This window comes from Lathyrus oleraceus, chromosome 2, assembly GCF_024323335.1.
Source record: "Lathyrus oleraceus cultivar Zhongwan6 chromosome 2, CAAS_Psat_ZW6_1.0, whole genome shotgun sequence".
In the NCBI taxonomy this organism is placed as follows: domain Eukaryota; kingdom Viridiplantae; phylum Streptophyta; class Magnoliopsida; order Fabales; family Fabaceae; genus Lathyrus; species Lathyrus oleraceus.
Window position 1 is genome coordinate 491,380,570 of NC_066580.1, and position 13,645 is coordinate 491,394,214.

General features: G+C 33.2%; 1 protein-coding gene across 1 annotated transcript; it reads right to left on the bottom strand.

Annotated features, from left to right (window-relative positions):
- Nucleotides 1-4,196: 4,196 nt before the first annotated feature.
- Nucleotides 4,197-7,062, bottom strand: LOC127120927 (proteasome subunit beta type-2-B). The gene is made up of 3 exons (XM_051051539.1): nt 6,728-7,062; nt 6,514-6,637; nt 4,197-4,732 (listed from the first exon to the last, which is right to left on the bottom strand). The coding sequence occupies exons 1-3, from the start codon at nt 6,883-6,885 to the stop codon at nt 4,400-4,402; spliced, it is 615 nt and encodes a 204-aa protein (XP_050907496.1). The 5' UTR covers nt 6,886-7,062; the 3' UTR covers nt 4,197-4,399.
- Between the last annotated feature and the right edge of the window lie 6,583 nt (nt 7,063-13,645).

Here is a 13,645-nt window from a genome sequence, read left to right on the forward strand (position 1 = left end):
TATATATATATATATATTCTTTATAATGAAGTATGAATGTCAGTGACGACAATGAAAGTCTATGTATAATTTTCAATCAAGGTGAAGATTGTTGGGTTTGGTTGAAAATATACATGTTAAAGAAGTCTCGCATCACTTAGTTTTGTGAATGAATAGAGAGTCCAAAGTTATATGTAGGATTCAAGTTTTTTGAAGTCTCAAATCGATTAGTTTGGACTCTCTATTCATTTACAAAACTAAGTGTTGCGAGACTTCTTTAACATGTATATTTTCAACCAACCCCAACAATCTTCACCTTGATTGAAAATTATACATAGACTTTCATTGTCGTCACTGACATTCATACTTCATTATAAAGAATATCAATATATATATATATATATATATATATATATATATATATATATATATATATATATATAATATATATATATATATATATATATATTATATATATATATATATATATATATATATATATATATATACACACGCGCGCGCGCGCCAAGAGTTACACTCACTCAATAACATCATATTAAATATATATTTTTTAGAATCAATGGTTGAATTGAAAGGTATTATCCTATAGATAATACTTATAAAATTTGATATTAATTTATGATTATTTCATATGTTATCAAGATACATGAGTAAAAAAAAGTACTTTAATATAAAGTTAATTTTTATGTGATTTGAAAATATAGAAAATGATTATAGATTAAATTCATATATATATATATATATATATATATATATATATATATATATATATATATATATATATATGATAATATCTTTCAATCAATCTAACTATTGATTTTAAAAAATATGTATCGGATATGATGTTGTTGAAAAAATATAACTCTTTATTCAAAATAATAATTGAAAGTGTTTAATAAACTTTTGATATACTAAATTTTCCCAACAATATATATACACCTATTAATTTATTTAACTTTGGTCAATGAATTTAATATATTCATTTGTATGTAACTTTTTCTAAAATATATATAGTGATTGGTAAATTTTAACTTCAGGATAAAGTAGTACTACTAATAATAATATTATTGGCAAATGTAATACTAATAAAACCTGCTAAATATGATAGAAATGTCTAATTCATGGTGCACCAATATATTAGAAAGGAAAAAGATACAAGAGAAGGGGGACAAGACCAAACTCTTGAAGAAAAACCAAACATAAAGTTGGAAAATTCGGAATTAAGAACAAGTTTACATTGAAGGCTCCATATATCATCAAGAGTGGAGAAAAGATCATTAGGATGAAGAGGATTGAAAGATGAATTCATCAGACTACTGAACCAATGCTAAAGGCTTGATGCAAATTAGTATTTGGTGAAGATGTGCAGAGTTGAGTCTTCATCAGCCCTGTAAATGATGCACATAGAAGGAATGTGACATCCTCTGATTTTAGATTATTATCACAAGGAATTCGATTGTGCATTAGTTTCCAAACAAGCAAGGATCTATAAGGGGGATGAAGCAGTTCCAAATTCTCTTGGTACAATGCACTAGATAGAGGTTTTGGGGACATGTGGTGCAAATAAACCTCCTTCAAGGAAAGAGGTCCTGAAGAAGAATGACTCTAGATCAAGTCATCCTCCTTGTGATCCAAAGGAATATTTATATTATTGATATAAGAAATAATGGAAGGAAAAGCTAGATGTATAACTGTAGGGAAAATCCAGTTACTATTAGAGATGAAATATTGCACTTTTGTTGAAAGATCATAGTTCAGTTTTTGATGGATTTGATCAACAAAAGTCGGGTCACACTAAGGATAAAACCAAAAATCAATTTAGCCCCATCACCAAGGAGCCATGAATAATTTTCCATGATCATCTAGAATTAGTGTTTGATGTTGCTTAAAATAGAATATGATGGCCAATGAACTTTTTCTTTCTCAACACTATATGCCTTAGCAGGGGTTGCCCAATGTTCTTGAGAGTGAAGAAACTCCCAATAGAGTTTCAAGTCAGATACTTAATTGAGCTCAGAGAAATCCTTACTGTCAAGGTCATCCTCAAAGGTAGGTGTATAAACCCTATCCTAAGAGACTGTGACCAGTTTCCTCTTACTGATGTCTCCATTCCATGAAAACTCCTCATCCACATCTTAACTTTCTTAATAAGATTAATAGACCAAGAATAAATGAGAATGCTATGAAGGAGCATACTATGAATGACACTTTTCACAAGCTGAACCCTCCCAACAATGGAGAGAAGAGATTCCTTCTAGGTTGAAAGCTGGATTTTTGATCTTGTCAGCAATACGTTTAAAATGCTTGGATTTAGATTTCCCTCTAAAAATAGGAACCCCTAAGTATGCTCTTGTCAACATAAAGTGATTCTGAGGATATCTTCATTTCTCTGCACCTTGTTATCAAATCAAGCTTGCCTTGTTCTAGAAGACTAATGATATCATTCTCATATATAGTGGAGAAGAGAAGAGGAGACAACGGTATGACTCCTCTTTAACATGAAGAATAAACATGTTGAGCTTCATTAAGAGAAATTGAAAGCTTTCGTGAGTGAAGAATAGTCTCAATTTATTCACAAAAGATTATGTAAAAACCAAATTGATTCGAAACTTTGATAATAAAATTTCAGTCAAGTGTGTCAAAAATTTTAGCTGTGTAAATCTTGATAAAAGGATTCCCACCAAAGTATTTGTTTTAAATGAGTTTGATGGATTCAGAGGTTATGTCAATCCAACCCCTTATGAGTCTTCCATGGATAAAGCATTTTTGTTTTTTTGATATGATGAATGTCATGATGGTAGCAAGCCTATCCGTGAGGATTTTGAAAATGACTTTGAATTTGAAATTATCCATGGCTATGGATGGGCCTTTATTGATCTACAATGTCAACATTGTCCTTTTTAAATATGAGCACTATGGAATTAGAGTTAAAGTTTAACAAGATTTAGTTGGATGTGAAAAAATCTAGCACTTCTTGAATCACTTCCTCTTTAATGATGTCCCGATTATTTTTAGAAATAGAGGCCTCCAAACCCATCAGGTAGTAGTGTTTTTGGTGGCGGTGTTGATTTTTGCAAGCTTATGAAAGTAACAAGTGTTTCTGTCTCCTTCAAAGGCCCATTTGGTCCTTAGATTTTTCTTTCCAAAAAAACTCTTCATAAGTAAAAGTTTGCTGCAGTTCCAATTAAGCTTGTTTTTCTTAGCTCACAAGCAAGTCAGAGTGACCATTGGTGTCAATAAGAATCTGCACTCCATCCACATTGGTCTCAGACTTATTAAGATTTTCATATATGTTTCTAAAAACAGTCTTGTTTCAAGCTTTAAGATTTTTTTTAAGGATATTTATTTTCTGTTTAGGATACACATAGGACATCCTACAACATTTGTGTTGCAGCTATCCATCACAAGTCTTTTGCAATCATGATGAAAAGACAAGATGTTGAAGAATCTGAACTGAGAGGGGTGATTAATGCCTTTAACATCAATTTGCAGCAAAAAGGAAAGTGGTCTTATAAAAGATAATGTTTGTATATAAGCTTAACTTGTCATTTACAATAATTAATATTTTCAAAATTTAATATTACAAAGTTATACATACAAAAATAGCAACCTCCCCCATTTTTCATTAAAAATCATTTGACAATATTTTTTATCAATATATAAGAAAATAAATTAAATAAATTCTTAAAAATCATGAATTTTTTTAGAGACTGGTACCTTTAATTAAAATTTATTTAAAATTTTAATTTAAAATAAACTATCAGAAAAAAAAAATGACAATGCATTTGATAATAAAATGATGGATATGGACCTAATAAAACTCATGAAATACCATAGCGTTTGCTAAAATAGAAGAAAAAATAATAAATATTTAAAGATATAATAAAAAATAATAATAATAATTCGTCAAAATTATAAAATGACTCATAATTTAATACAAATATTTTTCTCAAAGCAACCTATAATAAAAGACGGAAAGGGTAAACAATTGATGATTTTAGACCGATGGAATATGTTTTTTCACTTGGCTTTGTCAATCAATTTTCCTTGTAGTATTAGTGTCTAGATGATCTTTTGTTTCTATTACTTGAATTGATGTGTTCATGTCACGTAATAAATGCTTGTGACTTCTTTTCTTGTTTGCTAGAATTGGTTCATTAACATGTGTCTTAAGGCACGTATTAACATTTTTCAAATTAAAAATTTAAGCTAATCTCATGCATTGTCACAAATCTGAGTAGAATTAGTCATACATATTAATTCAAACAACAAAATGTCTAACTTTTCACTATTTAGAGACCATGATTTTCAGAGATATCTCAAAATCATTAAGAGAGTGAAATATTAAAAGCACATGCATAAGAAAATAAGTCCAATCAAGACAAGGAACAAGATTAACTCAAGCTGAAGGAACAGGTGTGTCCTGGACTGATTGGCGCCATGCATACTCTCTTGCACCGTCCTTGTCAACAATTTTAATAACAAAGTTTGGAGGTGCCACAACCAACCTTGATCTGATTTCCACAATGCACTTATCAACAAGATCAATTGCTTCTTCCACAGACATTCCACTGTGGTAGTGTCTGTCCATCATTGAGAGTGAAAAATAGGAACCATAACCAAAAGCACCCTTTTCAAGCTTGTGAAGTGTTGCAATGTAGTCAATGTAGTATAGTGACGGCCCTGTTTCTTTGTCATAACCAGCAAGAAGGATGTTCACAGAGTAGGGATTCTGAAGAAAACCAAATTCAAGTATAAATGAACTCATTACTCATTAATCACAATGCAACATGGCTAATTAATTGCAGCCAAACAACATAAATCTATTCATATAGATAGCTGAATTTATAAAAGCTTTTAACTCTTTCTACATTTCTATGGACCAATATCAGGATTCGTAAGTGTTGAATCACCCATGGTGGGAGGACATGTTTTTTCTGTGTGTGACTGGAACTCGATAAGCCATTACCTAAATTATTAGGATATCACCACTTATGATAAAACAACTCAGGCTCTCACACTTACATCAAGCATGACCAGGAAATATTACCACGCGATTAATAAAATCAACATTCTCCACATCAATATACTATACCAATGGGTTGAGACACCACTGGTCCATAGAATAATTTCAACAACCATTCCATGACGACAGTAGCACACAGAGCTATTACCCAACTTGCCACTACCATTCCATGGCAACAAAAACACAAACTCAGCAGTTCCAATTATCCTCTCAGCAATCTATAAGTGATAAATCTCCTTCATCTGCGGCCAATCCAAATACCCATATCTCTATACATTTGAACTAAAGCAACAAATTTAATCACTCCATCAACTTTTACTAAATGTTTGTTTCTTTCCCTTTCACTCAATTGACCCCTATCCTTCACATTAATATGTATTGTAAAAAGCTAATGATATGATAATCCTGAAATTCCTTTAAGATTCCTGAGCAGAACATGAGAAAAAAACTTCCCTCAACCAAAAAAGTCAGACATATATGTAGGGAGTTCATTGAGCGATAAGCCAACCATAAACGACCAAGAGATGTATAGCAACTACAATTTACAATTTTGGGTAGCTCACGCGGTTTGAACTAAGGATTAAAGGAGTTAAAGTACAAGGCTCAAATCTCCATGAAGGAGAAAAATGCTAACATAATAACTAATAAACTAACATTCGCTTATAAAAAATGAAATGCTATCTGGACACATGATCCGACAGCAATACTGACACCAAATGTAATGTAGCATAATACAAGGATACAAACAATTTAGGGCCTGTTTGGATAAACAGCTTATTTGGAGCTTATAACACAAGTGCTTATCAAAATAAACACTTATGAAAAAGCTTGCATAAGTTATTTTTCTAACAAAAGATAAATACATTTAAATTATTTTCATAAGTTATCTTTGAGAACTTATAAAAATAAACTCAAAAATGTTTATGAATAATGCTATAAATTGTTTTAATAAGCTCTTCCAAACAGTGTCACAAAACTTATAGCATAAGATAAAGCCAATCCAAAAAGACCCTTAGACTTTGAGAAAACCAGTTCCTTCATACAGTGTCCACAATATTGTGTCTTAATAGCAGTTCTCACAAGTCATAAGAAAAAACTACAACTTACAAGTTCATCTTCATCTCATCATCTAGACCCAAATTATATACACTAGCAAGAAACACAAAAACCAAGGTAGCAATATTTCTATCCATTACAATAGTCATAGTTTTGGGTTACATATTTATATTTCTACCTCTTGCCATGAAGAAATAGATTCAACTATAGAATAGTCTAAATAATAATAATAATACACACTTTTTGGGTACAAAATAAAATCCCAATTGATATAAACTAACTAAATCAAGATATTAAACTTTAGCATTAGATCAACCGATTAAAGCAGTATGAGAACAAAAAAAAACGCAATTACTCATAGTACTAATTATTAGGGTTTAAAGAAAAAACAAGTAAATAACAAAAAAAAAAAGTATTTAGAATTCACATACCTTGCGGAGAGCTGTGGCGAGCTCACCACGAGTGAAATTAGCGGCGGCAGCGGTGGTGAGAGGGATCCCATTACGGAACTGATACAAAGCGACGTTCTTCTGAATATACTCGGTAAATTGAACCCTGAAAGTGAAAGGGGATGAATAAAATTCAAAATCAGAATCAGAATCAAAATGAAAATGAAAATGAAAACTAGGTTAGAAATTGTGAAACCTGTCACCGGGTTCGCCACTAGCTGCGACAAGTTTGTGTGAATCGAGGAGCATGATCTTGTCCTCGTTGGACTTGTGAACGAGGATGCTATGAACTGCCGATGTATCGGCCACGACAATAGCGAAGCCATTACCGACTAATCCGAAAACGCACTCCATGGTTCTTTTCTTCTTTCTCACTCAATCGATCTGTGAGGGTTTCTTCTTCTGATGAATGAATACAGAACTTGTTGTTTATGTTGAAAGAATGAAGAAGGGTCGTATAACCAAGTTATATTGCTCCAACCTAAAATTATAATATTTGCTACAAAGTCCCCCAAATTACAAAATAGCCTACTTTTTCAATTATTTTGAGATTTGAGGAGAATGGTTATAAATCTTACTTATTAAGGGTATTTTATTTTTTTAGGTTTAAATACACTTTGTTTCTCTAAATTGAACTTTTTTATTTTTTAGTCTTTATTTAAAAATATGTAATTTTTTTTTATCTCTATTGAATATATTTTGGATTTTTTGGTCCTCTTCAAATTTATAAAAGTGGCGATACCATTTTACACACATTTTTGTCACGTTACATTAAAAACTAATTAATTTAAAAATATTTTTTAATATAATTAATAAATTAAATATTATTTATTAATTAATTATTACGTGTCATGTGTTAATATATAATTAGGCAATAATTCTGGGAAGTCTAACGTTTTTTTTAAGCAGTGGGGATTGAAATCATGCTCTTAATGAAAAGAGTTAAATCTTTTGTCATCTGAACCATAATTCAATCTTGATAATTATATACATCCATTTGTATATAACCTCAAACCATCATCACCAGATTTCCCAATCGTAATCGAACCATACCCCATTTTCAATACCTTCATTTCACTACCTACCGAAACCCTTCAACGACCATGATGACAATCAAGATGAAGAAGATGATGAAATAAACATTGAATTTGTTAAGTTTCATTCTGATTTTATCGGTGGTCCTTGCAAAATGGATAGATTGTTGTTACTATTATTTTCTTCATTATTATTTTCATCTTATTTTCCATATCATATCATAAATACTAGTTTTATTAACATTTTCGAAGGGTTGCTTCCAGAAAGTTAATATGAGACGAGTATTTCTTTTACCTTTGTTGGATCATGAGTAGGAGCATCAATATTGGATTAAGAGCAACACACAAGTGAGAGAGACACCACATATTCACTCAGAACCTTAAGGTGATATGTGTGTGGGTTATCCCACTTATAAATGCTCAAGTATCCACATTTATAACCAATGTGGGACTCTAACTCACACTTGACTTATTATTCTTAACACTCTCCCTCAAATGTGAGTCCACAATGCACCCCCTCAAGTAGAAACTCTTTTGTCCACACACTTGTACCGCCGTTGACACCTCTTTCTGGGCATTTTGATACACCTCTTCATGAGCATTTCGATTCAACATGACAACTCTTCCTAGATATTTCGATACAAGTAAGTCAGTCCCTTTATTTGAACCAAAGGCTCATGATACCATTTGTTGGAAACTCTCCAATTTCCCTTCAAGAAATTCACCAAAACTTGAGGAATTCCTAACCAAATCTTGATGAACAGGATTCAATCTTTCTGATTGATTACTCCTCTTCTTTTTCACTCTTCACCCCATATTTTGGTTGCAAGATTTCACTGTTTGTACAATGATAATTGAAGGAAGAAAAACTGAATTGGGGAAAGAAAGGAACTAAGCTTTTATCAAGTGAAGGAAGAATAAAAACTTGAGAAATTTTGCAGAGTTTCTCTCTGCTCTCAAACTTTGCAAACTGCAATTATTCACTTTTAAGTTATTAGAATCAATAATATGATACCTCCCTATTAATAGATTGAGATTGCTTGCAACTCAAACAATCTCTTCACAAACGAACTAACTCAGCTAAAACACAAATAAAACCAAGTCTAAACAACTTTTTTAAGATACACTCTGACATACTATATATTTAGACACCTAGGTGATTCAACACTTCCTTGCTTCGGTCGAGCAATTTGCTTCGACATAAGGAATTACTTGCAACTCAAACAATCTCTTCACAAACGAACTAACTCAGCTAAAACACAAATAAAACCAAGTCTAAACAACTTTTTTAAGATACACTCTGACATACTATATATTTAGACACCTAGGTGATTCAACACTTCCTTGCTTCGGTCGAGCAATTTGCTTCGACATAAGGAATTACAATCCAATACGCCACCTAATTCATTGCATTTAAGTTATTATATTCATTATAGAAATTCACTTCTTGAACACTTCAACCTGCACTTCTTTTATCATGATGTCTGCAATCTGATTCTCAGTTCTGCAGTGTTCCAAGATCGGTTTCGCTTCTACTACTTGCTCTCGAAGATAATGGAACCTCATTTCGGTGTGCTTGCTTCGTCTATGCGCCATCGGGTTCTTCGTCGGATTAATAACATACATGCTATTGATCTTCTTGGTAATCTCTCCATGATTCTTCCCTATAATCTCTTCGACCAAATTCGTCATCCATGTTGCTTGACATGCACAAAGAGAAACAACTATATACTTTGCTTCACATGAAGACAATGCTACTACTTGTTCCTTTCTTGAACTTCAAGCAACTGGTACACCACCTAGCATAAACACATAATCAACTCTGGATTTTCTATCCTCAGCATCATTACACCAACTTGAGCCGGTGTATGCCACTAGCTTGCATTATTTTCCTTTATCAATTGCAGGAAACAAAATTCCATAGTCGAGAGTTCCTTTCAGATACCTTAGTATCCTCTTTGTCGCTGCTAGGTGTAATATCTTTGGCTTATACATGAATCTATTCACCATAACTACATTGTATTCTAGACCAGGCCTTATGTGACAAATGTATCAAAGTGATCCAATTAGTCTTCTATACTGCATTAGATCGACATCATCTTCATTTGTGTCTTTCGACAGTTGCAATCTGGGCTCAGTTGGAATCGAAGTTGGGTTGCAATCTTTCATCTCAAATCTATTGAGTATTTCATCTGCATATCTTCTTTGGTGCGTCATCAAGCCTCTACTACTCCTGTAGAAATCGGTGCAAAGGAAATATGGGAGATTTCCCAAGTTTGACATTTCAAACTTCTCACTTAGGTCATGTTTGAAATCTTTGATCTCTTTCTTGCAACTTCCTGTTATCAATAGGCCATCGACATAGAGACATAGTATAATAAATTCATTATTGCTTCTTCTTACATGTACTCTATGCTCAATAGTGTATTTCAAAAATTCCTCCTCCCTTAGGAACTGTCTATCTTCTTTTTCCAAGCTCTTGAAGCTTGCTGAAGTCCATACAAAGCTTTATGCAGCCTATATACCTTGTTTTCTTTGCCATGTTTCACAAACCGAACTGGTTGTGAAACATAAACTTCTTCATCTAAGGGGCCATTCAGGGATGCACATTTCACATCCATCTTGCATATGTGCCAGTTTTTCATGTTTGCTAGACCAACAACCAACCTGATTGTTTCGATTCTAGCAACATGTGTGAAAACTTCATCGAAGTTAATTCCCTCCTTCTGAAGAAATCCTTTCTCCATAAGCCTTGATTTATGTCGAGTTACTTTGCCTTTGGGATTCAACTTAATCTTGTATACCCACTTCACATCGATTTTGTTTTTTACTTGAGGTAATTCGACAAGTGACCATGTGTTGTTGATTTCAATGGACTTCGGTTCCTCATTCATTTCTTTCACCCACTTTGGATCCTTCAATGCTTCAACTGCATTGACTGGTTCGACATTTGCATAGAAAACATAGTGTACCAGCTCACCTTCATCATCGACCTCTGATGTAATCACACATTCTTGCAACCTTGTCAGTATGTGTCTTGTTCTTTGAGGTTTACTTGTGCTCTAACTTCTTCTTGTCGAACTTCTCTTTTGACTTCACTTGTTGGTTCTTCCCGTAAGATTCTCACTAAATCTTTCTTGATATTTTTAGTCTAATCACATTCCTTAAGCTCATCTATGATTACGTACCTGTTGATCACAACTTGCTTGTCCACTGGGTCGAACAACTTGTAACCTTTAGTCGAATGATATCCTATTAGGATCATCTGACTCGACTTGTCATCAAGTTTTCTTCTTAATTAACCATACACATATTTATGTGTTATAGATACAAATACTTTCAGATGACTCAAGATAGGATTAACACCAGACCAACATTCTTTTGGCATTATTCCATCTATCTTATTCGTCAAACATTTGTTCAAAATATATATTTCTGTCGACACATCTTCTCCCCATAATTCTTTGGGTAGATGTTTTCCTTTCAACGCACTTCTCACCATATTCATGATGGTTCTATTCTTCATTTCTACAGTTTCATTCTGATGTGGAGGGTAGGGTGGCACCACCTCATGCATAATCTCTTCTTTCTAGCATAACATGTCAAAGTCTTTTGACATATATTCTCCACCACCATCATTCCTTAAAATATTGAGCTTTGGACCACTTTGTCTTTCAACCATAGATTTAAACTTGGAAAATATCTCGATCACTTCACTTTTCTTCTTGATCAGGTAAGTCCATAGTTTTAAACTGAAATCATCTATGAATGTGACAAAGTATTTGTTACCTCCAATCGAATCCACCTGGATAGGACCACACACATCAGAGTATACGACTTCAAGAAATGCCTTCGACTTGATTCTTGCATCCTTGTTAAAGTTGTTCTTGTATTGCTTCACCTACACACATCCCTCACACGCTTACTTTGGAATGTTGATTTCTGGTAACCCTAAAACCATATTTATTCTCTTCATATCTCTGATGTCTTTGATATTGAGATGGAAAAGTCTATAGTGACATATTCATTCATCCCTGCTAGCTGCAGTTGTAAGGCACTTATACTCTATCATATTAAGTTCAATGCTGAAAGTTCTATTCCAAGACATACGTGCCTTCAAGATTAACCATCCACCTGAGTCCAGAACTCTCGTCATCTTGTCTTTGATCGATACTTTGTAGTTCTTTTTGACTAACTATCCTATGTTGAGCAAATTTCTTTTCATGCCTGGTATGTGCAATACATTGGAAATTTATGACCTTTTGCCATCTTTCCTCATAATCAGAATATCTCCAATACCTTTAGCTGCTAAAGTATTGTAATTTGAAAATTTTACCACGTTCTCCATTGAGGTTTTCATGTTGATAAACAAATCTTTCCTACCAATCATGTGTGATGAGCATCCTGAGTCAAAGTACATTGGTCCTGAAATCTTTCTTCATCTCTTGTTATGACCATTAACAACATTTCTTCTTCTTTATGCTTTGCAAACTTTGCATCATTATCTTGATTCTTTTGTTTTTCAGGACAATCATTAGAGTAATGACCATACTTCTGATAGTTGTGTAGCGGGATTTTCGTTACCTTTAGGTTTATTGATTAAACCAAAAGTAAACATATAATTCAAGTCGTCACCGCACTTTTATTTGTCCAAAGGAAAGGCTAAAAAGCGAACAAAAGTCAAGGTAAGAAGTTTTTCAAATAAAAAACTAATAAAAATGTCAGAGATCTGGGTAAGGGGGTTGGTTATGAAATGGGAAGGTTTTACGCACCCAAAATATCCTTAGTACTCTAAGGGAACCCTTTTTGCAAATATGTGTTGTAGGTTGGTATTTGTGAAAAGATTTGTGCAAAAGATTGAAGGGATGAGAAGAGAAATAGATTATATTTACAAATTTGTTGTTTGAATGGATGAACCCATTGCCTACGTACCATCACAAAGGTAGGATCAAAACCTCGTAGTTCGGGGTAAAAATGTCAAAGATCGGTGAATTGATTTTAATCGAAAGCTTTAAGATCTTTTGTTATCAAAGGGAGAAAACTCAACCTAAACCAACAATCCACCATGTGAGGAAGGCTTCAACATGCTAGTGAGGGGTTAACCCTATAATAAGCATGGAAGACTTATAATTCAATCACTAAGGATGAGGTGAGATTTACATCAACCACTATGATAACTCAAACCTATGACTAATGTTTTTGAAAAGGTTTTAACAAGATGGCCATTGGAACCACAAAACAACTTGAAGTGAGTTATATTTACAAGTTAGGTTTATTTACAAAATGAAGTCAAAGTTGGATTAAAGTTTATTCACAATGAGTATTATTGAAAAGATTTGAAAAGTCAAAGGCATAAGGCCTAGGTTTCTAATTTAAAACGAAGTCAAAGTTTGAAGAAAAGATATTTGGCTTGGGTTAGAGTGGGGAGAAGAAGAGAAGGGCTAGTCCTAAAGCATACAAAGATAAAAGAGGGGAAAGATAAACCCTTGGAGTTCCTTTTCTTGAAGTCTAGAGATGACTTAAGATGCTCCTTTCCTTTGGACTTAGCACATAAACAAGCAATCACACAATTGAATTCAAGCTCCTAGGATCCCCATTTGGCTTGTCTCCCTTAACTTGGCTACTCATGACAATGATCCTATTTTCATACTCTCAAGGTAGGATCCCTATCACACAAGAGCAAACATCAAAAAGTTCACAACACAATAAGAGGAATGGACAAAGAAAAGTTTGGATATGAAGTCCTTTAAGATCTACTTTGGACTTTAGAATTCTAAAGGCATGAGGCCTAGTTGCTCTTCAACAAACTTAGCATTCTAAAGGCATGAGGCCTAGTTGCTCTTGAACTCCTTTAAGCATAGGTAAGTCCTAATTCTAAGTCCTTTCTCCTTTTTGCACTGGGTTCACACAAAACAAAGATAAAACAATCACAAGACAACAATATATTTATATACAATAATGTGCTCAAGTGAGCAAAAGAAAAATGACATAAACATAAAATATGTGCTCAAGTGAGCAAAGTGAAAAGCAATATGAATAAATGAGTAAGAAATGAATTCGATTAAAGTAAAGGGGCGAGA